Here is a 26,154-nt window from a genome sequence, read left to right as displayed (position 1 = left end):
AACCAGGTAGAAACTAATTGAATAGTAATAATCACCTTTATGAGGCATTAGGTTTTAAAAAAAGCAGGGATTTTTCACTCTGAGCAACACGGAAAATACATATCATAAGAAGCGATGGAATTTGTATAATTTCTGTATACAGTAATCTGTATAATTCATGGCTCCATTACTCCGTTACCATAGAAACATTCAGGATAACTTAAACCGGTAAAGGTAATGCACGCCATGTGTTTTTTGAGCGTAAAGAACAAAAATTTTACCCATAAAATCCTGACGTCGGTTTGGTAAAAATGTCACAAAGCCTTTTTTTTTTTTTTTATCATGAATTATAAACATCAATATTCTCCTGATTTCACCCCCACACACCCCCTCCACCCTCGTTCCCTCCGAGGTATTTTCTAGCGTTTACGTTGAAGTGGAAGCCCAGGCGTAATGCTGTAATGTTAGTGATCAGGTGAAGGTTATTACTCTCAGTCGGATCCTGCAGCCTGCTTGTTATGCTCAACGTCCAGAGCTAAGATTAGAGATCGATGTTAGCGTTTAGACTCTTTAATCTGCCAGTGCCACAAAATGCCAAAAGGTATTTAAATCGACTTGCAGTCAAAAAATCATTTTTCAACTTTATAAAAATATCGAAAAGGTCTGAAATGCAGGTAAGAAGATAAAAATTAATTTACGATGGAAAACCAAAAACAGTTATTTAGAATATAAATGATAATATAATGTGTTTTTGGGACTTTCTCTAGACTGTAAATCATCATATTAGTAATAACTGGTAGAAACTTTCATGAAATGTAACTTTAAAATGGATCACCTTTTTTTTTTTTTTTTTTTTTTTTTTTTTTTTTTAGACAGAACAAAATGCACAGCGTGTTAAACTGGGAACTTGTGATCGGTTAAACACGTGTAAACAAAGTACGTGCCAGTTCCAGTTCCATCCCGAGTCGCGATTCCACACTTTTCCTATTGACCTTATTGAGCTCCATGGAGAAGTTTTGCACGAACATGACATCGACGCACTCATATCACATATGAGGCACTACTTTATCTCTGGGTGTGATTCGGAGCAGCAGAACTGTAGATGTAGACTCTGCAAACGTCAATCATATCTTTAACTTCCTAAATGCTGGAGGTGACCACGGTATAAGGTCATAATCCACAGCTATGTGTGAGGACTTGCACCATTATAATGCCGTTCTTCACCATCGTCCTGAAACATCTCACCCAGACCTGGAATATCACTCAGACTGGTATATACACATTATATACTGCATCTTTCAATCCGATCCAGTCTGATGTTGGTATTCTTCACAGTGGATAATAGACACATGAGAAAGCGGCGATAAACGGCGAAAGCTATTCGTAATTGATCTCATTTCCTGAGCTGTGATTAGTTCTGGAGGGTCTCTTTTCTAAACCTTATCAGCTCCGTATTCAAACCCAAGATGGGTCTTATCTCTCACCTGCACCGTCAAACACACCAGCATTGTTCACACCTTCACTACTTTATCAGAATCAGCAGTTTGTTTCGATTTTTCAATTAATCTCATCTGCGTGGCCTTTTCTGCCCGGTGGGACGATGTTATTTGGATAATTAGTGTTGGGAGCCGAGAGAAGAAGAGGAGACGGGGGAAAAAAGCCAAGGGAGAGTAATTGAATCCTGACATATGTGAGCTGTTTGGTTTTCATTTTAAAGAGAGCGACGGCGTTATCACCCCTCTGTTTGCCCTACGGCCTTTTGTGCTCGAGGAGGCCCAGGACTAAACCAACAGAACAGTTCCCATGGGCCAGGAAAAGACAGTCAGAGGTGCATTCCTGCTTTCTACAGATCGTCGGGAAGATCGCGTTTGAGGAACGACGGCGCGGCTCGGAGTTCTGTGGATCTGGATGCGTATCGTCTGGGATTACGGTGACGTGTAAAATAATAAATAAAAACAAACAATGCGTGCGAAAATAACAAAATAGAATTCTCACGACTGCCTGTGGAAAAGGGGAAGCAAAACAAAAAATCAAAACAATCCACATCAATATTATGAAGGTGGCAATAAACACAGAAATACACAAATCAAAGAAAGGGTTCACTTTCCAGCTGGAGTCCTTCAGAAACCTGTGTAACCGAGACAGAAAGAACGGAGAGAGAGAGGAAGGGAGAGGGAGGGAAAGGGAAAAAAAAAGGAAGCGAAAAATCAAGGAGCAGCAGAAACGAAAAAAAAAAAAAAAAAACATCTAATTGAAACACTAAGCACTGGCTTGAAGAGAGAGAGGCAGGATAAAGCCTCATAATTGCATAATTATACCAGTCGATACCTGACATAGTGAATACAGCCACTTCTGCAGACGTCAAATGAGTTCCACATAATTTAACCAAACACTGGGCAAAACCTGAGGGCGATGAATCAGCGCAAGGCAGCGGAAAGGAAAAAAAAAAAGAAGAAAAAAGCCTTTTGCTCGTCTCGGCTCTCCTCCTTTTCCATTACAATCCTAACGCATTTAAGGACAATTTTCTTTCTTTCTATCTTTCTTTCTTTCTTTCTTTTTTTTATTCTGCGTTTAGAAATTAAGTTAAAATTAACACTGGGAAAATTCAGACAGCGCAAAAAAAAAAAAACCCACCCTCACCAACTCCATACTCTCTGAATCCACCTGCATATATTACATATCTTATATAAACCTGCGATTACGGGCGTCTGAGTGTGAAAGAGCTGCGAGACATCGGGGTTTAGCACGAGGCTTTGTACTTCAGTAATCAACAGATGTACTTACAGGCCGCGGCCTCGGCACCACGGAGCAGCTGAATGGGCAAAAAAAGCGTCCACTTTGTACATCTTCGCCTTAATCAAAGCTTTTCTATTCAGCAATTTGACCTTTTGTTCAAAACAGGATTATCACACACACACACCACCTTTCTTTTTTTTTATTTTATTTATTTTCTTCTCTCTCCCTAGCCAGTTACCAAGGGCGACCCGTGTGACGAACGTAATTGCAATAATTTGTTAAACGCCATGGCAACCCACATTAGAATGGGGAGTAAATACGACGGGGGGGCTTCTCGTTTCTTCTAAGGAGTCCGGGAAAGAAAAAAAAGAAAAAAGAAGAAGAGAAGTAAGAAGTAGACAGGAGTGCGTATTTGCTTTGTCTCCAAATCACTACTTCATTGGTAATGGTGGCAGGGGGAAAAAAAAGGTGGACGCGGCAGTAATTTCACCCCCGTGATTAATGCCCCCAGCCGGTGTTGGTATTGGTGTTGCGCACCGAACTCTACAAACACCTCCGACTTCCAATGTGTAACCATGTAAAGCCTGTAGAATCGCCCCCACTCCATGACACAGCCCCGGCTTTCTTCGCTCCATCTCAGCGAACAAACAGCTCTATTTGAGCTCTCCCCTCGGCTGAAAGGAATCCTTAATTACACAATATTACCCCTCTTCATTGCTCTCGCGGTGGGAGGAGGGACGCAGGCGTGGGCCCCGGGGCTTACAGGAGATGTTAGCATTCACAGCCAGCAGCTGGTTTACACACCTACTGACAAAGAGGGCCACAGGCACAGGGCCCCGCTCAGGGAGGTAACTACATTCACACAACTAATTGATTTCTGCATGGCACTGCAGGAGAACGAACCCCTCCGACGCACCCCACCTCCCCTCCCCTCCCTCCAATTTTTTATTTTTATTTTTTTTTTTATCATACCAGGCTCACTTTCTCATTCTTTCACACTCTTTACCTGCGACTCATCTGAAATCTCGTCCGCGTTTCTGCGAAATCGGATGAAACGGTGACCGATAATCCAACAGTGCGGATCGGAATCAGATAGGCGCTTTAATACTGCAGGATAATCAGATTATCACTTTCATGCAGAGTTTTAATTGGATTAATAAGAATGTAATCTCAAGCAACAAACAGAACGAGGAAAAGTGATGCTAGAGACAAAGATGGAGACAATATGGTGTGTATTTACACGGATCAAAGAACTTTTAACCAGAACCAGAGAAATCTGATGTCTGGGGCGTGAGGTGGCATGAGCAGGTTGCGTTAATCTTTTCAGCAGAGCCGATTCCAGCCTTTTTAGCACCCTAGGTGAGATTCTTATCAACCCCCCATATACACCCCCCCCCACAACACACACACCATGGCTCCGCCCACCCACCACACAAATTCGCAACGTTCTATAAACATTCTATAAAAAACGTTAAACACATTTGATAATCATTTAAAAAATGGTCTAATTTTGAGTAGTTTAACGTTTATTGTGTATATTAAACATCTGCAGAAGAAACAGGTGAATAGCTGAAATGAGGGCAGGTGTTAGGGGGGCATGGGGTGGCGGGGTGGGCCGTTTCAATGAGCGTCAGAGGCAGCGTTACATCGACATCATAAAATTGAGACATGTTTAAAATGATTTAAGATTCAAAACTTTTTAAAGCGGAAAAATTAAATTTTTTTACTTTTAGACTTTTTAAAAGACTTTTTAGGACCCTGTGGAAACCCTGCATCACTTAAGTGAGAACAGAAAAAAAAAAACAAACGACACGATTTCACGTTTCAGACTCACGCTGCAGTATTTGCGGACGTGTCTCCGGATGTCCAGGAGCAGCTTGTTGCTGATTTGAACGGTGTGATGTAGTGGGCTCGCATTACAGGGGACGTGACAGCAACGCAGCAGACCTGGTTCCATGACATTCCCCTGAAAAACACACACACACACAAACACACACACACACACACTTCAGCATTTGACAGAAAACCGTATCCAAAGCACCTTTGATTATTCACGTTTCTTTGCAGTTGAGGGTTCAAGGTTTTGCTTAAAGGCCTGACAGTGTCAACTTGGTGGTGCTGGGATCTGAACTCACGACCTTCCCCGATCAGAAGTCTGACCTGTTCTGACCTCATATAGACCTGCTATTTAATTTTTAAAAGACTTCACTGAACAAATGTGTGGAAAAAGCAAATAATTTAACACTTTTTTTCCCCCCCAGTGTTATAAAGAATGGAAAAAAAAAAAAGAAGAATGGAAAGCCTTTGCATGGCACTCGTCTGATTCGGGGCTTTTAGCAGCCCTGTCAAGAGTAGTGAGGATTAAACAGTGGGTGGAAAACACAGCACCCCTTCATCCTGTCCCCTTCCCGAGCTTGTCCTCCACAGCCATCACATCTCCAACAGGCCCCAACACACCGAGTGTTAATGCCTTCAACACTCACGTACTACACACTACAAAACAAAAAAAAAAAACTTGACCAGCGCTTTGGTTTATGACGGGAGGAAAGCGTTCAGCCGCATGTCGGATCGGACCACCGGTAGTCTCCGTCAGCCATTAGAGCGCTTTATGATGTTTACTCCCATCATTGGATAGCACTTTTAGAGGAACAGTGCTTCTATGCAAATACTCTTTCGCCTCTCTGGGACCAGCTGTGGCCGAGAGAGTGTGTTTGCATTCCTGCTCTCCTCCCTCGCTTCTGATAAGAAAGAAAGAAAAAGCTTCTCTCCAGACCGCTCGGATCAGAGTCAAGGCTTTTCCTCCTGCACTCTCTCTCTCTCTCTCTCTCTCTCTCTCTCTCTCTCTCTCTCTTTTTTTTCCCTTTTACACAGATGCTCTGAAATACCGCTCAATTATTACACGAGCTTATCGGTGAGCCAAGAGCAGCCGTGTGTGTGTGTGTGTGTGTGTGTGTTTGTGTGTGTGTGGGAGGGTAAATCAAAGTGAGGACGTTCTAAGCAAACTATGCGTCCACACTTCTCTCCGTGCCTGTGTAACATCCTGGCGAAAGCGTGCGAGATCTCCGGCGCTACAGGAGGACGCGGAATCACGAGGGAGGGCATGTCACGTTTTTACGAGTTACAGAAAGACGAAAGAAATCTGTGCGCCGCCGTGCCGGTTTAACTCTTAATTAGACCGAGATTAGACGCCGCACTCCCTTTAACAGAATAAAACAGCCTTCACGCAAATCTGAACAGGAAAAAAAAAAATAACATTCACTCCACCACTCCAGAGCTAAAAGTAAAGGGAGCAGATGTTCTAAAGACCATCCAATCTAGAATCTAGAACCGCGGTTCTCATAAAGTGTGTGTGTGTGTGTGTCGCTGATCCAATGAAAACCAAAGCCATCACTCGACCCGTAACAGGTTTTCATTTACAAAAGAATTATAATATACTGTGACGAGCTCCACCCCTAAAAATGTAGGAACCGTTCAGCAACTTGTTCATAATGATCGCCGGAGAACAGTGATTTCACTTCCGCACACACACACACACACACACACACACACACATTCGCCAGATTCCGCTTCTCCAGACTTCGCCCTCTTCCCGAATATCTGAAGACGTTCGACACGGTTTAAAAAGAAGACTTCCAGGACACGCTCCAGAAGAACACTGGGGGCACTGCTTTGCTGTGCAAGGGGACTTTTCTGAAGGTGATGGTGTGGAAATCAAGGTAAATTAAAATCTAAAAAGTGTTTGATACCAATCATCAAAAACAAACTTTCAATGTGTCCTGAATCTTCATCACCATCATCATCAGATTATCATCGTAAATCCTTTTTAGTGATTTTCTCCTGTTGCGCAAGACTCACCGTCCCCTCGAACACGCTGTCGTAGATGTTTTCCGTTCCGCACTTGGGGCAGGTGAAGGAGAACCTCTCACAGTCCCGGTACCTTTCTTCATCTGTCAGCTGAGCCGGGACTCCGAGGAACCCGTCTGACTCCTCTTCACGTTGCTGCCTCTGCTGAGCCCGAAACTGCCCAGGGTCCAACCCTGAGGGACACACAGGTGTGAGTTAAAGCCTGACACACCCACCCACACACACACACACAACCTGAGCTATTTATAGAATTACGTTTGGAATTATATAAATATATTTAGTAATTGATTGGTTTGAATATGTATATGAAAGCGTTTGTTATAATACATCGACAGACAGATGGAAGGAGTCTCCAGTACCAGCGTGTACATAACGGTTATAGTCGTCATTCGTAAAGCCAAAAGTATTGGCACACCCTTTTTCCAGCCATATGTGCTTCGTCTCCAAACTGTTACCAAAAACTCGTAGACACAATTGCACATCTTTGGATGCGGTACCATGAAATGTTTCCGTCTTCAATTTGGAGACCCAAACAACTTCCAGCAGGACATTTGTGCATGATGAAGATCTATGAAGATCTGCTTTCCATGGGTTGGAGAGGAAGATTTCCTGCTATAGCGCTCTAAAAACCTTTGAGATAAATAAATGCTGACTGCACCCCAGGCCTCATCATCCTTTCACTCTTGAGTCTGGATGAATCGCACAAATCCCCACAAAATCTAGCGGAACATCTTCCCAGAAGATTGGCGCTTCTAATAAGAGCAAATCAGGATGCGCAAAATGCTAATACTCATCTTAAGGTCAGGTGTCCATAATTATTATTTTTTTTAAATACAGTGCATGAAGAGAGAGGAATGATAAAAAAATAAAGTGGAAACATGATGCTAAAAAAAAGGAGTGGAAATAAAAAAATAATAATAAATTAATAAATAAACATCTCAGATAAGCAGCTGAGGATGATCAAATCATTAAGAGACGGCAGCTGAAGATCCATTTCATCGTCCCAGGTGACACGAACGCCGTTAGAGCGGCGGGAAAAACACAGCCGACGTCCCCCTGAGTAATTTAGCTAAGTGAATAAGTGAGTAAATAAATAAAGTGCCGACTGCAAGGCTACGGGGATTAAAGCCGCGGCGACGACGGAGGAGAATATGGAGGCGACTCGGGAGCTGCTGCCATCTGCAGGCAGACATCCACAGTTAAGAACCTCACACACACACACACACACACACACACACACACACACACACACACACACTATCCTATTTATCTGTGTGGCTCTCTTCATTGACCAGCATAATAACGAACTTCTGTTTATCCACCTGGATACGAGAGGGTATACAGTGTCCTCCATTAATATTGGCACCCTTATTAAATGTGATTGGAAGCAAAACCTGTTATATTAATGCCGAACAGAGACATCATGTCCCCATAGTGATACAAACACCAGTACAGACACACAAATCTTAATGAAGCAGGCTGGATTAGAGGGAAAATGTCATGAGGATTAAAGCACAAGTCCAGCAGCCTAAACTTACAACTACTTGACATTTTAGCGACCTGTAAGACCGAAGACCTTTAGACAGAACGATTCTTTAGTTCTATATTTGTTACTAATATTAAATAAACAACGTCGTGTGTGTGTGTGTGTGTTTTTTGTGTCAGTAATTTGCTTTAAAACAGCTCAGACATAAAAAACACCATCATACTGAACATTACTGTGTTTAGTTTTCATACCATACTAAAAATTCCAGACTTTTCCAGACTCTAATATGCAAAATTCCAGGAAGATTTTTAAAACCATATTTAAAATACTTTCATTTTAACAATAACATACATGACCACGTCACCAAACTCTGATGCATGTCAAAGTCAGAATCTCTGATGCGGGAGTTTGAAGCTACTGTAAACCCTCAATCGTACAACAACAGTGTTTATGTGCAATTCACCAAAAACTACAAAACAGAACAAAAAAATCCATAAAAAAACCTACCCCCAGACAGTGTGGACGCGGAGCTTTTTTAGACGGAAACACAGTTATACACGTAAACACAGGTTATACAAGGTGGGAAATACGCTAGAGGAATCCTCACCCAGCCATGAGGCGATCAGGACGGCGTCGATCCCCTCGATGGGCTCACAGATGCGTCCCACCACAGGGTGGACCTGCTGCGAGAGGTAGTACTGCGTGTCCAGATTCAGACCCGGCTGCTTCTGGAGCTGCTCTGGAGCGTACGCCCTCTGACTGGCTGCCAGATTTGAACCGTCCTGGAAACAAACAAAAAACATTTATAAAAAAGCAACTTTGGGTTTGGTCTCGTTCATAAAAAGTCGAATGTCTACCTGGCAGATGATGTAGGACACGGTGTCTCCGGCTTTGACCTTGCGTCCTCCTTGAGAGTTGATCCACAGAGCCACATGAACATGAGGGAGACTCTTCTTATCAGGGTAGTCCTGAGGGTCCTTCGTCAGGGCCTACACACACACACACACACACACACACACACACACACACACACACACACGGATATCAAACACCTGTAATACCTTTTTAGAAACCGTGCTCCTATAAGCTCGGGAGTGAACGCAGGTCACCTTGTGGATCTCGAACATGTTGAGAGAGACGCTGCCTTGGGCCACCTTTTCACCAACCTCCATCAGATGCTGCTGGATGTTCTCCAGAATCGTGTCCCGGTTCTGGTCAGACAAAATCTGTCCAATCACGTAGCTGAAAAGGAAAAGTGTGAGAGCTGAGCAATTTAAGGATTAAAACTAAACAACTCCTAATGGAGTCTCACAGAGAGAGAAAATAATCAATATCATTATTACAACCACAAACCCCTGGGAAACCCCTGGGAAACCCCCCCCAGGAGACCCCTTGAGGTCATTTTGAGAGCCACAGGCTTCAGTGCATTTACCTAGCCATGCTAACAAGCAACTGCGACTCTGATCATCTAGTCAGGACAATTACATTCACACCAGCTGATGTACAGTTTAATGGGAACGTAGGAACGTTGAAGCCTGGTGCTGCTACACGGAGTTCGCCTGCATGTGACTGTGGGAAGAGCTGCTTGGCTTTGCCAGCTCTTTTACAAATTGGCGTCTTCATTTCAGCAGCTTGTGTGGGCAGTTAATTAAACACTGGCGCAGTGTTGAGCAGAACGGAGCAGAACACATTACACCGTATGGTTATTTTAGCAGCTGGACTGGTGCACAGAGGGTGAAAAGGAAAATAAAATGCAGTCAAATACAAATCAGTTCATCGGTTAGTGGAACAAAGATGACGACAGCGAGGTACAGCGAGGGATGAGAAGACACCTGAGGCACACTGACGTTCATTGGAAGGAATTTCAAATTGCTAGAAAACTAATTTTTTACTCGTTTATATTTTATGCCTCACTTCCAGGCGGTTCATTTCTCCAAACATTCAGCCTCAAATCCTTCTGGTTCATCATGTAAGGCTCGATGTTGTTGAGATCAGGACTCTGTGGAGGCCAAAACTATTACTTTCAGGACTCCATGTTCTTCTCTATGATGAAGATAGTTTTTAATAACATGGGCTGTGTGTTTGTGGTCAATGTCCTGCTGCAGAATAAATCCGGGGGCCAATCAGATGCCTCGATGATAGTAGTGCACTATGGAGAAGTATCTATAATCTCTATTTTGAAGCATTGAGGACACCATTAATCCTGATCGAAATTTCCAACTCCGTTTGCAGAAATGCAGCTCCAAAATGGCAGGAAACCCCCACCACCATGCTTCACTGTTGCCTTCTGGTCAGAATTCTCCAGACAATAAATGGGTATATCTGGGTCCTACTGGTTTCCCCCAGTTCTTTGCTGACTGCACTGCAGGAGATCATCTGATGTAGATCTTCCAACATTTCATGGCCAAGCACTGCGTCTACGCTCCACAACATCGCCATTTTCTTGTTTGCTTTTACAAAACAGCACATCTGGAAACCTCAGTCTGCCTCGAGATCTTTGCCTGGGAGAGACCTTGCTGATGCAGTAGAACTACCTTATGTCTTGTTGCTGTGCTCAGTCTTGCCATGGTGTAGGACCTGGGACATGAAACTGTCCTCCACACCCTCCCCTAAGTAGCAGATTTCGGCTGTTCGTCACCCAGTTTGAAGCCGTTTCAGTTTCGCTTAATGACTGGGTTTCAACCTACATATGAAATTAATGATCATCAGAACCTGCTTGGGAGAACTGGTTAATCATAGACCTGACTCTGATCCTACAAAATCTTTTCTAATGTTTACAACATGACCGAGAGCTGAACCGTTTCTCGAGCGCGTTCTCTCGGCACCGCTGCTGCTACGTGAATACCAATAGTTTAATAGTAATAGATTAACATGGCAGAGGTAGAGCTGCATCTTCCTGCACACAGCACAGGAAAAGTTTAGTTTTATTTCATCTTTTTCTTTAGCACTATAAAGGTGTGTGTGTGTGTGTGTTTGAGAAAGAGGTTGTGTGTTAGAAGTCAGTGGCCACCGACTTGCCGCACTCCTTGGCGAGGTCGCACCAGTCCCTGCGCACGATGTCCAAGCCTTTCAGCTCCTGCTTGGTGGTATATCGACCTTCTCCCTGTGGCTCCACCATCAGAGCAGCGTATTTCTTCTTCTTCAGCAGCAGCAGGGACTTAAACACACCGTCAATATCGAGCTCCAGCAGACGGTACAGTTTATTCACTTCGTTCTTCACCTAACACACACACACACACACACACACACACACACACACACACACTATAATCTATAAGTAGCTCCATATCAGGTTGCCAAATCTTTAAAGAAAATGATGCAGACTTGATATATATGCTTACTACAAACAGGAAATGCCATTACGAGTTTCCAATCAGCTTCAGAACAGAAAGCGTTTCTCTGTTTTAATAAAATGCTGCAGTATAACAGGAATAAAACACGTCAAGATAATAATTTAGCTGGATGGACTTTGGGCTTTGTATCAGGATTCATCAAACCTGACTTTGTTCTCATTCATTATTTGCTGAAATAGTATCTACGTTAGGGGGCGGAGCCAAATATTTTTAGAGGGAACTCTGGAAATAATCCAGGAAGATACAATCTGATCAAAATGTCAGTCCATCACAGGACAACTTCTCTTCACAGGATAAAGCAATACGTCACCATGATAAACATGTTCTCCAGCTACCTTGTTGCCCAGTTTGAAGACCTCGTCCAGGTTGGAGCTGTTGGTGTTGATCATGATGGAGTCGGTGTCTCCATAAATCACATCCAAGTTCATCTGCGCAAAAAAAAAAAAAAAAACCCGTCAAGAGGTTTTTGAACTCTGATCCGAGAGAGCAAACATGACGCACAAATGATCTTCTCAACTCACCTTCTGAACCATGTCTTTGGTGTGCATCAGGATCTGAAAAGGAACGATAAATACATCAGATATACTACTTATACACACACACACACACACACACACACACATTATATATATATATATATATATATAAAAAACGACTAAAGAAACGACTGTTAAACAGACAATACAGAGAAACCGGCGTACATTACAGACACTTTGCTCGACAGCAGGCATAGTGACACGCCAAACACACAAAGAATTTAATTAGCAAATCTATTCAGTAATTCAACACTTAGCAATAGGGAAAAGAAAAAGCCTCGGTGATTTGCTTTTAAATGGAGGATAATTGGCTAAGAGGGCTATTAGCTGCACTGAAATGGGGCTCCAAACCCACACACCAGCTGAGTCATAATAACGCCTAATGGCCTTAATCACCGGTGGCCTGCATAACGGAGAGACTGAGCACGCCGCAGAGAGAGAGGAAAGAGAGAGAGAGAGAGAGACAGAAAGGGAAAATAAAAAAAATAGTAGGAGGGGGTGTCCAGCTGTAGATTGGGCCCTACGTCAGCTGCAGCTGTCATGGAACAAAAAAAAGAAGAAGAAAAAAAAAAAAAGACCTAAGTGAGAAGAAAGAAAGAACAGAAAAAAAAGTGCTGGAGTGAGAAAGACAGAAAAATATATTTCGAGTTTGGTTTAGATGAACTACACTTAAAAATCATGCATGGATGTTCTTTAGCTGCGTACAGGCCTGGAAAGCACTTTCCTTTCATACGGGAATCTTTCTGTATGGTGAAGACGGCAGGGTGCCAATACTTTTTCATTACTTTTACACTGCAGCAATCTTTTAAGGACATTTATACACGCTCACACGTACATATACAAAAGGGCTGTCGAAATAAACGTGTTAATAACGTGTAAACGCTAATTGATTTTAACGGGACTCGTTTTTTTAACGCGCGATATGTTTGACTAATTTTGATTACAAATATAAATAAATATAAAAGAGGCGAAATTTAAAACTTCGACGCAACACACACTTATTCACGACGTCCTTTCTTTACTCAGACATAAAAAATTAATAAACCATTTGTTTTTCTGATGCGCCGAGTCTGAAATCAGCACCAAAATCCGCCATAATGCGCAAATCCGGCGAATAAAACGGTCCGTGTGGAAACGTAGCCAAATTTCCGTTTGGTGTCCTGATGATTTACCCGATTTGAAAAACACTGATAATTACTTTGAAACAAACAATATTTTGACTTCATGCTCTATGTTGAGTTTGGTTTCACTAATAATAAATATACATTTGCATTAAGTATCCATATTCGTCCATGCGCATGTTGATTAGAGTATTAAAAACTTGAAAAATATTAATTAAGGGTACATTTACAACAGATACAAATATGCGATTAAGTTGTGATCAATCACGATTCAATATTTTACTCATTGACAGCCATTTTATATTATATACTGTATATATATATATATTATATCGTTCCCTTAGATATAATGAGTCTTTACTGACAGGCTAATAAATTAAAATGCACGTGTCAGAGCAAACGTTTTATTCGCTGTTGGTGTGTAATAATGAAACGACTCCAGACGCCGTCACTATTTAAGGAGCCATAGATCTGAGTGTGTAATCTGTAATACACACACACACACACACACACACACACACGAGGTGTGAGGGGTGACCTCTACATGAGAGGGACTCCGACAGGTGGAGACGGGGGCAATAATCTAAAGCAGGACAGAGCAAAAAGAAGGGGGGGGGGGGGGGGTCATTTTGCAGCCTGTCAACAGCAATCGAACAAGCCGCCGCCAGACATGCTTAACACACACACACACACCGCATCTGCATCCCCGTCATGGACAAGGACGGTGCTATTTCAGAGCGTATGGGCTCCACTCCTTGAAACTGGAGCGGCCTTAAGGGCGCTTTATGAGGTGCCAAATGCCTCACGGGGGAAGCAAGGGGTCAAATTTGAGTAATTACAGAACAGCCCTGCGCATTAGCAAATACAGCCAAGGTCACCCATGAAACACACACAGAGAAAGAGCAAGAGAAACAGAGAGATATTTGTTCGTTGGCAGCAGATCCGAGCTCTGTCCCCCCCCCCTTATAAAGACGGAACCCTCCTTGTTATGCCATCGGAAGAACTTCCGTGTCCACCCCGAGGGTCTCGTTTCCCACAGAAACGCACACGAACACCCCCCTCGAGCTCTTCCATCAGAAGCCGCTTTCCAGAAGGCGTTCAGTGAGCGTGTGAGGGTGAGTCGGGGTGATGAGTTCGGGAATGTGCAGCAGGTTTTCCATAACGCCGTCCACGTCGCTGTGTTATGACAGCAGGGACAGCCTGAGACGCGGGAGGACAACGCCGGTGAAAGACAAGTCGTTTGACCATGGCTCAGGAATGATAAAGGGGCGGGGTGGGAGCTCATCTTTAAACACATACCGCTCCAAAAACATCCAAGTCTAACTAAACACCGCACGGCTGGGGGTGAAACTCCTCCGAGCTTCGGAAAGACCGGCGGCGACTTTACACCCGACACTGAACAACAGAGAGATGGGTTTTTTCAGGGCTGTGAAACGAAATGTTATGTTTCTGTTTAGAAAAACAACTAGATATTTTAGCGTAGGTTAGAAACGTTGTGCTCGTTCGGCTCTTTAATAGGTGAAAGAGACGTTCCGAATCCTCCGCACTGCCAGACAACTATCCCTTTAAGACGGAGTGGAGGATCGTGTTCGGCTCGCAGAGCCACTCTCTTCTGCGTGCAGTGTGTAATTAAACAGGTCGGTGAATCAGAGGCTGTAATATGCAGCAGGCTGGGAGGATCATCGTCATCGGCTCACAGTCGTTCTTGGCTGACTGACCGATAACCACATACCCAGGTTTAAAGTCAATCAAACAAACCAACGCTACCAACCTTTCACTGTTAAAGCCACGCTGATCATTTCCCCAGTTTTATTCCTCTAAAACCCACACAGCAATCACAATTACAACAATTCCCAATCTATCACACAAAACCAATCATAATGAACAGTGGCGTCTCCGGCAAAAGAATTTCCTTCGTGTTTCAAGTTCCGTCTTATCTGATAAAACGTCGTAGAACATCCACAAAGTTAGCTCCTGCTCCCGTTAACATCATAGCAGCGATAAACGCTCGTTCCATCGACCCAAACCTCTCCATTTTCCACTCTTTCAAAGTTAATAAGACGACAAATAAAATAAATAAATAAAAACGTTCATTGGGGTCGAGAAACTTGGAATAAACATCAACTCTTTAAAAAGTTCTTCCCTGGACTGGATCAAAGCCCTGACACTAGAGACTCCTTCCATAAATAACCAGTTAACAAGCAAACATCGTCCTCCAGACATCTTTACTGTATCGTATCCTGATTACACGTCCATGAGCTATAGCTGTTGCTATAGAAACGAGAACATATTCGGACCATTACAGACACCTTCATCCAGAGCGACTTACATTTATCTCATTCATACAACTGAGCAGCCAGGAGGTTTAAGGGCTTCACTCTGGGGCCAGGAGTGGCAGCTTGGTATGGGTGGGATTTGAACTTACAACCTTCGCATCCAAAGTCCAGTTCGGACCCTAACAGTGTATCGTTACATAATTTATCACGATATAAATATCACATCACATCACATCACGGCACGGCTCTACCGGATATCAGGGTATTTGACGTTACTGGCTATAAAACGTCTGAATCCCAGAGCTCGGGGTTTGATGGACAACAACCTAAACCATGACAGGCCCGTAACCTGCGTGTGTGTGTTTGTGTTTTCTAGGAGCCCCGCAGGTCCCCGCCACACACTGCACTCCGCAGCGGGCATTTTAATCCCCAGTGGACCATGAAGAACCTTGTAAAAGAAGCTATCGTGACAATTGTTTTGAAAAGCAGGCTGCTGAAAAGCATTTTGAGGATGACAGTCACTCGCTTGAAATAGCCAGAGACACACTGAACTGTCATGGTGATCTATAGCTGCTGCTGCTGCTACTGTCATCTCTCTATCCTACACACACACACACACACACACGGAAGTTAACCAGGAGATGTTTAATACATACACAACACACAAACACGAATGGTTTTGGTTACATATCTAGATCTTCAGCCCAGGCGCTCATGCACATGCACACACACACACACACACACACACACACACACACACACACACACACACACACACACACACACACACACACACACACACACACACACACACACACACACACACACACACACCCGAGTTAAAGTTATACGAGTCAGATTCCAGAGTACTGCCCTCATGGAACCCGAGGTGTCAAATATCCACACTAATCCCTTCTCTGATTTAATACAACCGCCTGAAATCACAAGCTGGCACCGCAGAGCCGAAGGTTACGGAGAACCGGAGAACCGAAGCCTGCGTATAAAAATATCACACAAAAGAGCGCCGCATTCCCTCGACGCAGAACCGCTCGGACCCAACACAAACATATTAATCAAATCCTGATCCAGCACCTGAGGGACGAAAAAAAAAAATAGCTGAAATAAGACACTTTAGGACCTGCACATCGAGAAGATGAACGATGACAAGTGCTTCTCATGGAGTTCTTCATGAGCTGAGGTGTTTCACTGTAGATCTTAAGCATGTGACAGAATGTCTGTGAAACTAGACGTTTCGTGAACCATCTGCAAAACAACAGCATCAACCAAGTTAAAGCAGTTGTTCCATAAACCAGCATGGAATAAAGGTGTGGCTTTTATAATAAAACTTCACTCTTCTGGCAAGATGTTCCTCAAGATTTTGTGGAGATTCATTCAGCTACAAGTGTGTTAGTCAAGTCAGGTGGTGATGTAGGTGAGAAGGTGAGGAGGTTCCTGGGGTGCAGTCAGTGTTTACATTCATTCATTAGTGTTGGAGCTCTAAAGCAGGAGATCTTTCACTCCAACCCATGGAAAGCAGATCTTCATAGAGCTGAATATTAAAACACGGAGGTTCTGATGCGCCATGGTTTCTATAGTAACAGCTCGTTCACGGGGTACACGTACTGTGGACTTGCCAACTAAACGAGTCACAATTAAATTATTTCACGTTTATGGAAGGAGTCTCCAGTGTCGGCCGCGTGTAAAACTCTTCCTCGCATGGAGTAATCCAAAAGTTCAACACGTCTTCGAACTCCTAGAAAAAGAATCTCTTCCTTCCAAAGCCTTGCTGGTTATTAGTGTGTTCCCTGAAGCAGAACACCACACCCTCACCTGGATCTGCTCCTGTGTATTATCCCTGCTTTCAACTCCAATAAAGCCTTTTCTCAGGACAAAAAAAGGAAGCCCCGCCCCAGCGCATGCAGGGTGAGCAGATACCTGGCACCTTTTATAGTCAGGTGTATCAGTATCAGAGAAAAACCCCAGCTCGCTCTTGAGGAAATTAAGCCGCCGTTCGAGACAATTCAACCGATTTCAACCAGTTTGACGGAGATCCTGTTGCTTCCTCGCGTCACACTGGTGACAAGGCCATTGTCTTCCGGACGGATGCCGTGATTCAAGACACGGGACACTTTTATGACGAGCGTCGAACTCGCTGGAGGTGAGAACGAGAGACGGAGAGATCCGGATGGGCTTTTTTCTTAACCTTTTTTTCAGTTCGAGCCTCAATACAGTACTAATAAAAATCTAGACGCACGCACGTGAACAGACACGGAGCCTCAGAGCCTAATTTCAAGATTTTCTTGTCAAAAATCCGACCTAAATCCTATTTCAGACACAAAAAGTGCTTCGGGTTTTGAATTAATGAATAAATAAAGACTGGTTCGCTCGATTACAAACTGAAGATACCATCAGCCTAAAACTCTTGAGAGGAACAGCACACTTTATTATTTATTTATTATAAATATAAAACACAGGCTAAACTAACAAAAGTGTTCGTTTAAGTGTTTCAAGCGTTTCTACTTGAACAAAAGGACAATAGTAAAAACTCAACTTTAATCGGATTGCACACTTTTTTCCAGAACACGCAGGAACCCTGACATTGTAAAAAGGACATTAGTATTAAAGGAATGAGACGGCCCCTAACAGGCTGTAGAGAAGATGTTCATTCAACAGGCTCATCATGCCGGACTAAATAAAGCTCAATAGCCTGACTGTCATCATCAAATCCAAAAATGTCCCCGGGCCCCGTGACTATTTGTTAAGACCAGTAATATCAGGAGAAAATCCTCCACTAAAGACAGAGGTAATAAACCCCTGAGAGGTGGGGGGGTCACCGCTTATGTTTTATTCCTGGAAAGGTTAAAAATGACCTTTGTGGTTCTGAGTATAGGATCAGAGAAGCAGTGAATGCTTAGACCACATCTCCTGTATCAGCTGAACTCGGGTCAGACGAGCCTGGTCTGTTTTTACAGCGCGGGATACCGAGGATTAGTTTTCCCCCCTTCTTTAACTCCTCCAAACTGGAGACTAAGAGAAGATGAGCGGCAGGTCGGAGGTCACACTCGCTATCGCTCCACGACCGTCAGCAAGCCCCGTGACTACTTCACTCGAGTACCCCTTCCCGCACCGTTTTTCTCCCTCCGCCCGCTCAGCTGTAGCCCCGTACTCCACTCGGTGCCTCAGCACAAAGGTACCGAAATAAAACAGACGCCCATCAATCACAACACGGCCTTCCACATGTAACACTATGCCGTGTTCCGCGCCGTGCTCGGCATGCCAGGCCAGCACAGGGTTTACCACAGAACAAATGTTTCTCCAGAAAGGTCAGAGTGCTCACAGTCAGTCCTCGCTTCCGTTAGTTAAAACGCCAAACTCCCGTAAGAGCTCCGGCTGAACGGCTAGACGGGGGACTTCCCAACGTGGGGGGGGGGCTAAAATTTACTCATGGTCTCCACTCGGTGACAGGGTCTGGTAGTGCTTGAAGAAGAAACCCTACTTGCTCAGGTGAAAAGGAAAAGTCGCACGATTCCCGACGAATCAGAGTTAAAAGGGCAACAAGACAAGACAAGGGGTGCCATTATTTATGCATAACGATTCGAGGAGACTCTTAAGCCTTAACCGCTTCGGCATCGTAACAACGAGCGTCTGGTTGCCATGGATTCCACATTCCATTTCCGAAAGCTAATTTTCTATACCAGGAGAACCTCTGCATTCTGGAATACATTCTCGTTTCTATGGTAACGAAAATCAATGCGATGAGTTTTTCAGTATGTAGATGTCAAGCCTAATACTCAAGGAAGGAGTCTCCAGTTTCAGAGAAAAAACTCAATCTGTTAAATTCATCGATGAGCAAAAAATAAATTAATTATAGAATAAAGAGTAGTACAAGAAGTCAAATGTCTTTTCCCCCACAATGCACCTGCTAGAACACAATAAAATGCATTTTTTGCTCCCTATGTAAAAGCGTTCTTGCCTTTAGGTGAAGTACAGCCTCATTATAATCACCTCACACTTCCTCGTATGCACCAATTTAACACTTAAACGCTAATTTTAGCTCCGCCTCCCGACAGCTTGATAGACGGCTGATTAAGTGACGTGAAACACACAAGCTATTAGCAGCTGTCGCTCGAAGTTATATAACGTCCAACTATTAATCAGAGCAGAAAACTGATCAGTTTGTTTTTTACTTTACACATACACTATACAGCCAAAAGTTTGTGGACGCCTGAGCTGAAGAACAGTAAACATCTCCATTCACTGGTATAATAAGCTCCAGGCGTTGTGCACGAGTGTCCTGAAGGAACAGGTTCGAGGGTCTTCAAGGTCAAGTGAAGGGAAAAGTAAACGTCCATGTTACTGTATTTCTTTATTCGTTTAGACCCAACATCCCAAAAAAAACCCAAGCGAACACGCTTTTCTATAACGTTCCACTTCAACGCAGTACAACGTGTATATAAATAAATAATTTAATCAATCACACGGTTGTTCATGCTCTCGAAGAAGAGGTCCAAACCGCGTCGATAAATCTTCACACGAACGCATACGTTACAATTCGAATCACGTCATGTGGTGAACGCAGGGGTGCGCCAGGATGCCAAATCACTTACCACCATCATTCTCATTCATTTCAGATGAATACAGTTTAGTTGGCAGTCCAAAAAAAAAAAAAGAAAGAGAGAGAGAAAAAAACTGGCACTACAGCAGCTGACAGCAGTAAGCGCATATCATAATGGGAGTAATTAGAGTAATTTGTGCCATAGAGCCAGACCGAGAGCTGTGTATTAGCATGAACAAAGTGGCTCAACACCAGCCGTCTTTATCTCACGCCGAGTACGGCCACTATTCACGATGCTAACGAGTACAGCGCCTGCAAAATGACTATAGTAAGTGTGTAAGAGTGTGTGTTTAGAAGCCTGCACACACCAGGAACATGGACGCAGAGCTGTTATGGCCCTATAGAGAAATAATCTCTCTGGTTCCTGAACGCGAGCTCGTACGCAGCGTTCGCCGCTCGGGCCCATGAACGCACGAGCTGATGAAAGGACGAAAGTATAAAAAGCACAAGAGGGCGTCAAACAGTTTGTTAATGCTTTATACACAAGAGAAGGCAGGCAGGGACGGAGGGAGAGTTCGCAAAGCATGAAACAGGTGAACGTGGTGAAAATCTGGGTTTGCGCTGCCCCCTGGTGGCTCAGTAGGGAAAATGAAAATAAAATTCCTCAACTTGATTAAAAAAATTACAAATTTAAAAAAAAAAGGTCTATTTAGGAGCGAGTGTTTCGCATCGATGCATCGGCACCAAGTTAATGATGTGAAAAAGTGCATGCTGGGATTTGTATCACGATGCATCTTATCTTACCTTGAACATATGTGCACAAATTTATTTATATATAATTAGTGGTAGATGCACTTTACTTTGATTTACAAAGTGAGCAATTATTTGGGGTCGATATTTTCTAAGTAGATCGATTTCTCCTCGCTAAACTGTTTCTCAACGCATCACGTGAATATGACTTATCGCAACACTACGGAGGCCGAGGCGTGTCCTGAGTCACATAGAATACAGATTAACATGGCAGAGGTAGAGCTGTAACTTCCTGCACACTAAAAAGGATTTTTTTTTTTTTTGCACTACAAAGGCATGTATGTGAAAGGGGTCATGCGTCAGAAGGCACTTAATAAAGTAAATTGATGATTTGCTGTCCGTCTAAGTTTATAGTCTAAAACATTGAAGTCAAAGTGTTTTTGCAATAAAAATACCAATCAAGTTTTGTGGAAGCACAGGAGTGTTTTCTAAGCCACAGCTGTGTGTGTGTGTGTGTGTTTCGGTTTGGGGATAAAAAGCGTGACTACTCACCTCTCTGCCTTTGTGTGTGACGAGAGCAGCCAGAGGTTTGGCGTAGAAGCGACTGTAGGAGAAGCCCAGACAGCCGTACATGCTGTTAGCGGTGAGTTTCAGAGCTTTCTGTCTGATATCATACTGCACAGGAGAAAAACGAGACAAGATAAAACATCACACCATCATTAAAATAAAAAAATAAATAAAAAGCGCTTGTCCGCACCAACCTGCAGGTAAAGGTCAGAGTTCAGATCCGGCTGCTTCATCAGCTGTTTGACTTGCCGTCTGCGCTCCACCAGTTTACGGATCTCCCTCGGAAGAATGCCCATCTCCAGATCCGGGTCGGGAAGCTCTGGAATCTCGTCAGCGCCCTCGTCCTGCTTCAGCGAAAATAGAAACTCTGATTTTGAAGTATCAGGATATAAAACTGTTATAATATAATATAAATAATTAGCAATAACACAGTGATCACGTGATGAAGCACTGATTAGACGAGTGTTACTGCTTTTATACCACATGCAAGTTATAAAAATTAATACTGTAATTAATAATAAAAAAAAAACTCCATGTAAAACAATACTGAAATCTATTAAAAAAAAAAAAAGGTACTATATCATAAAAACGTGCTAAATGAAATATGAACATTAATTACTAAATATAATTATATAATAAATATATAATATAGCATATAAAATATGGCTTCCTGTGCACCACGCAGTCTCGCATTTCACTTATTCGCCTCTAGAGGTCGCTCTCGTAACGAACAGCGGATTATCGATTTTGATTTGTACAGCCGGTAGTTCCAGCAATTAACTATCGGTGCCGATTAATCGTTCGACCTCTAATCAGAGGGTTCAGTAACAGTATGTAACAATGCTGCTGTATAATTAGGGTACACATTTACTCCACACACACACACACACACACACACACACACACCTCAGTCTTTTTGCGGGAGCTGGATGCCTCCCGCTGAACTGTAGTGAAACAGATGTTAAACTCCTGAATGATGGAGGGGTACAGACTGTTGAAGTCCAGCAGCAGAATGAACTTATCATAAAAACCTAAAGGAAACAAAATACAGGTTAATACACACACGCAGGAACACACGCACGCATACACCCACGCACGCATACACCCACGCACGCATACACCCACGCACGCATACACCCACGCACGCATACACCCACGCACGCATACACCCACGCACGCACACTTACCAATTTTAGGTTCCAGCACCAGACCTCCAGCATACGCAGCCTTCTTCCTCACCGTTCCAGACTTGCTCTTGCCTGCATCTACATCATCATCCTCACCCTAATGCCCAAAAATGTATACAAAAATAAAATTTAAATAAAAAAAACACATAAACCACAAAAAGAACAGTTAAAAAAAAATTGCTCTTCAAGCTTCATACAGGCTCGTGCTGAGGTTTCTTCATAAACTGCTTGTCTGGAACGATGTAGTTCTTCTCGTGGAAGGCGTGAAGCAGCAGGTACTCGTTCCTCTCTGAGCGTCCGCCCATCAGCGTCCGAGACTTAAACACATAGCAGTGTGGATTTAACACACACACACACACACACACAATATTACTGTGTGTGTGTAACAGTAATGGTCAGCGTTTGAAGCTCACCAGGACGTTTCCGGCGATGTTGGTGATCTGAAGCGCCAGAGGAAGCACATTCAGCTCACACATGATCTGCAAAATGAGCTTGGCATCCATCCAGGTGAGTTCCAAAAGGGTCAGCAGGTGAGGAGAGTCACTAAAAGAATGCAAACTCAGATTAATTATTATATCAATAATCAAAAATAAATACACAGGCTGCATTTCACCAACCTGTAGAAGTTCCTGATGTTCTCAGTAGGCACCACGGCTCGCTCGGCCTTCAGGATCTGTGCCGCCAGCTCAGTCAGGTGGTAACTCTTACACCGAATCAGCTCCTTAGCAGAGATCTCGACGTCGCACACGAGCCGGCCACAGGCGGCGCTCTTCTCCGCAAACCGGCTTCGGCCCTGAGATGAACCGAATAGTCAGGATCATCTCAGGAGGTACATTAACGCTTCATTTATTCGAGTGAATGCAGGTTCTCTTACCCCGAGTTTGGGCATGTTGGCCCGCCTCAGTCGCCCGATCTTGGACCAGAAGGGCACCTTGCATACATTGATTCTCTGAAGAAGCACTTCCAGGTCAAAACCCAAGATATCGTGACCCTAATGGAGTGAAACAGATGATCAGCGTTTACAATAAAACCAGAAATGCAACCCGACTTAAACGTCAAAAGATTTTCACTCACCACCAAAACGTCAGGATCGATCTTGTGTAATTTGGCCAAGAAGAAGCCCAGAAGAGTTCGTTCTGTCGCTGCGATCTCGACAATCCCATTCTGAGAAGGAAAACACACCAAGACAAGGAGATTTATATACATAGAAATACACACACACACACACGCGCGCACACACACACGTGTACCGAATGTAATCCTTTTTACTGCATTTAACCGTTAAATGACATGTTTTATAAAGTCAGGGGTCTCATTTATAAACGTGGAATACACACATGTCTCCGAGTGACATCACACGAAGCTCACCTTCTTTTTAACTGCGTCCTTGAAGTCGTAGGGGTAGATACAGTCTGTAGGTTTGTTCACCACTGAAACATGGAAACACATTTTAATTCCAATTAAAACACCGGATCTGTTGTGGGTTAATGATCTTGCTTAAGGGCCTGAAGGTCCCAGCTATGTGATGCTGAGATTCAAACTCAAAACCTTCAGATCAAATGGATCACTTACCACAGAAATGGGCCTGATAAGGGACGCGTGGAGGCGCCTTGTCCAGAGGAAACTTGTAATGAATCAGAGCAGCCAGAGACACGATCTGTACAATACAAACAAAAAACAACCACAAGGAAGTCAAAACGTACAACTACTACTGTACAATCCAACCTTCTTATAAAAAAGGGTCCTCCTGACCTCATTGTGGTGGGTTTTGGGATTGGGAACCGTCTTCAGGCTGATGGACATGACGACAAGAGGAGGCGGAGGTAGGTCCTTCATCACGGAGATCAGGTCGCTTTTCAGAGCAATGGCCTCCACTTTACACCAACTCATCGGCTGACTGCACAGCTCTGAACGGAGAAGATCAACATGGCATCCTTTCTATTTCCTTCCTTCACATACTGAAGAGTTTTCTAAAGATTAAAGACGGACTTACGAGGGGTCTTGATGTCAAGCCAGCAGGGTCCTCGTATCTTCCTGCTGAGGAGGAAGTGCTCCAAGCTGGAGGTATTTGTACCAAACACATGCGAGAAGGTGGAGCCTTTGAGATCGGACGGAAGCTGGGGCATCTCAGCCTACGGGACATGAGGCAAATAAAACCAAGACACGAAAAGCAGACGTGAAATAAAACAACGTGCACGTGCTCCATCACTCACGGAGTATCGCACTTCCAGGTACTCGCACTGCGACGGTACGTCAGGAATCTCGAACGCGTAGTTCTTCTCCACTTTCTATTGGAGCGGAAAAACACGGAATAAGCGAGTTGTGAACTTCTGAAAAAACAAGTAGGACGATGTAACGTAAGCTGACCTTGGATTTGAACTTCATTATTTTGTATTTCTCCGAGATGCTGTTAAACTCCTGGTAGACGTCCATCATCCCAACAGGAATGTCCGTCTCCTCACCTGTCGCCAGGTTTACCTTCTGTTACGGAAATAGATAAAAAAAAATATGTTTAAAAAGATAGACAGACAGACAGACAGACAGACAGACAGACAGACAGACAGACAGACAGACAGACAGACAGACAAAAATGTGAGGTAACACAAAGGCCAAATTGCTTGTGATTGTTCGATATCCATGAAAGCTGAATATTTCTTTAAACAAAACATAAAAAGTGTGTGTGTGTGTGTGTGTGTGTGTGTGTGTGTGTGTGTGTGTGTGTGTGTGTGTAAGAACTCACGCGTTCTCTCGGAAAGAAGTGCATGGTCCTCTCGATGTTTTTCACGGCTACGCAGCAGCTGACGTGGGCTTCAGCCGACTCGATCCACACCTTCCCGAACAGGTACACCACACCTACCAACCACAACAGCTCTTACACTTGTGTAGAACTTCTCCCTGCTCACTCAGTCCCCTACACCTCAGCGTGACGCTGAACAGCACGACCCCGAGCAGGTGAACCGAGACGTCGGATCTGTTAACGAGACTCACCTGGTTGGTTGAACTGATCCTCGAAAGTATCCAGCCAATAAAAGCGCAACACCATTTCTCCATCGGCTCCTTCCACCATCGGCAGCTGACTGGAGTCCACCTGCACCTCCATGGGAGATTCATCAACCTCCGTCTTCTCCATCTTCTCCCAGCAGGAGCCACCCACCATGCCTGATCTGAAGTAGTGGGAAAAAAAGGTTATTATTATTGTTATTATAACAAAGACAAACAGAGAAACTGAAAGTCACTGAAAAAAAGATTTCGTTTTAGAGAAATGTGCATCTGCAATACGAACAAAATAAACGAAACACTAATGAAGTTGTGTAAGGACACGCACATCAACACCTCATCTGCTGGTTCGGTTTTTGGTTCTATTTTAACACCGGGCGTCGTCTCGGTCTTAGTCTCGGCTTTAACCTGCGTTTCCTCCTGTTGTTCGTTCTCCAGCTCCATCGGCTCATCAAAGTCCACCTCGTCAAAATCTAACGAGTCGCACGCTGGGAGGAAGGAAATGACAATAATTACACGTACAGGAGAAACGCTCATGAAATGTATAACATAAGCACACAATTAAATCATCTGATTAGTAAAATTAAACCTTTCAATACAGAATAGAAGAATTTCAGAGCACAATTATTATAATAATACAATCTTAAACGAATAAACAAAAATATAATTAAAGTGACTTCAAACTAAATAAATAACAGCAGGGTTTTATTATAATATTAATCCAATTTTACACAACAACGTAAAACA

At 43.6% G+C, this 26,154-nt stretch overlaps 1 protein-coding gene across 1 annotated transcript in view; it reads right to left on the bottom strand.

The window, feature by feature from the left end:
* The window catches only part of pola1 (polymerase (DNA directed), alpha 1), a 43,094-nt gene that overhangs the window by 12,173 nt on the left and 4,767 nt on the right, over positions 1-26,154 (bottom strand). The window contains exons 9-34 of the mRNA XM_083529367.1: positions 25,736-25,895; positions 25,399-25,574; positions 25,151-25,263; positions 24,778-24,891; positions 24,624-24,698; positions 24,404-24,542; positions 24,163-24,317; positions 23,983-24,067; positions 23,779-23,840; positions 23,485-23,574; positions 23,285-23,401; positions 23,028-23,203; positions 22,824-22,953; positions 22,608-22,727; positions 22,411-22,507; positions 22,130-22,254; positions 21,418-21,567; positions 21,209-21,331; positions 11,940-11,972; positions 11,754-11,846; positions 11,080-11,285; positions 9,175-9,307; positions 8,923-9,054; positions 8,673-8,847; positions 6,571-6,752; positions 4,550-4,681 (exon numbers count right to left, since the gene is read on the bottom strand). Of these exons, the coding sequence (XP_083385493.1) occupies positions 4,550-4,681; positions 6,571-6,752; positions 8,673-8,847; positions 8,923-9,054; positions 9,175-9,307; positions 11,080-11,285; positions 11,754-11,846; positions 11,940-11,972; positions 21,209-21,331; positions 21,418-21,567; positions 22,130-22,254; positions 22,411-22,507; positions 22,608-22,727; positions 22,824-22,953; positions 23,028-23,203; positions 23,285-23,401; positions 23,485-23,574; positions 23,779-23,840; positions 23,983-24,067; positions 24,163-24,317; positions 24,404-24,542; positions 24,624-24,698; positions 24,778-24,891; positions 25,151-25,263; positions 25,399-25,574; positions 25,736-25,895 (3,293 nt within the window). The remainder of the gene's footprint in view (positions 1-4,549; positions 4,682-6,570; positions 6,753-8,672; positions 8,848-8,922; positions 9,055-9,174; positions 9,308-11,079; positions 11,286-11,753; positions 11,847-11,939; positions 11,973-21,208; positions 21,332-21,417; positions 21,568-22,129; positions 22,255-22,410; positions 22,508-22,607; positions 22,728-22,823; positions 22,954-23,027; positions 23,204-23,284; positions 23,402-23,484; positions 23,575-23,778; positions 23,841-23,982; positions 24,068-24,162; positions 24,318-24,403; positions 24,543-24,623; positions 24,699-24,777; positions 24,892-25,150; positions 25,264-25,398; positions 25,575-25,735; positions 25,896-26,154) is intronic.

The sequence above is a fragment of the Silurus aristotelis genome, assembly GCF_946808225.1.
Source record: "Silurus aristotelis genome assembly, chromosome: 25".
NCBI lineage: Eukaryota > Metazoa > Chordata > Actinopteri > Siluriformes > Siluridae > Silurus > Silurus aristotelis.
This window is presented reverse-complemented; position numbering and strand designations above follow the sequence as displayed.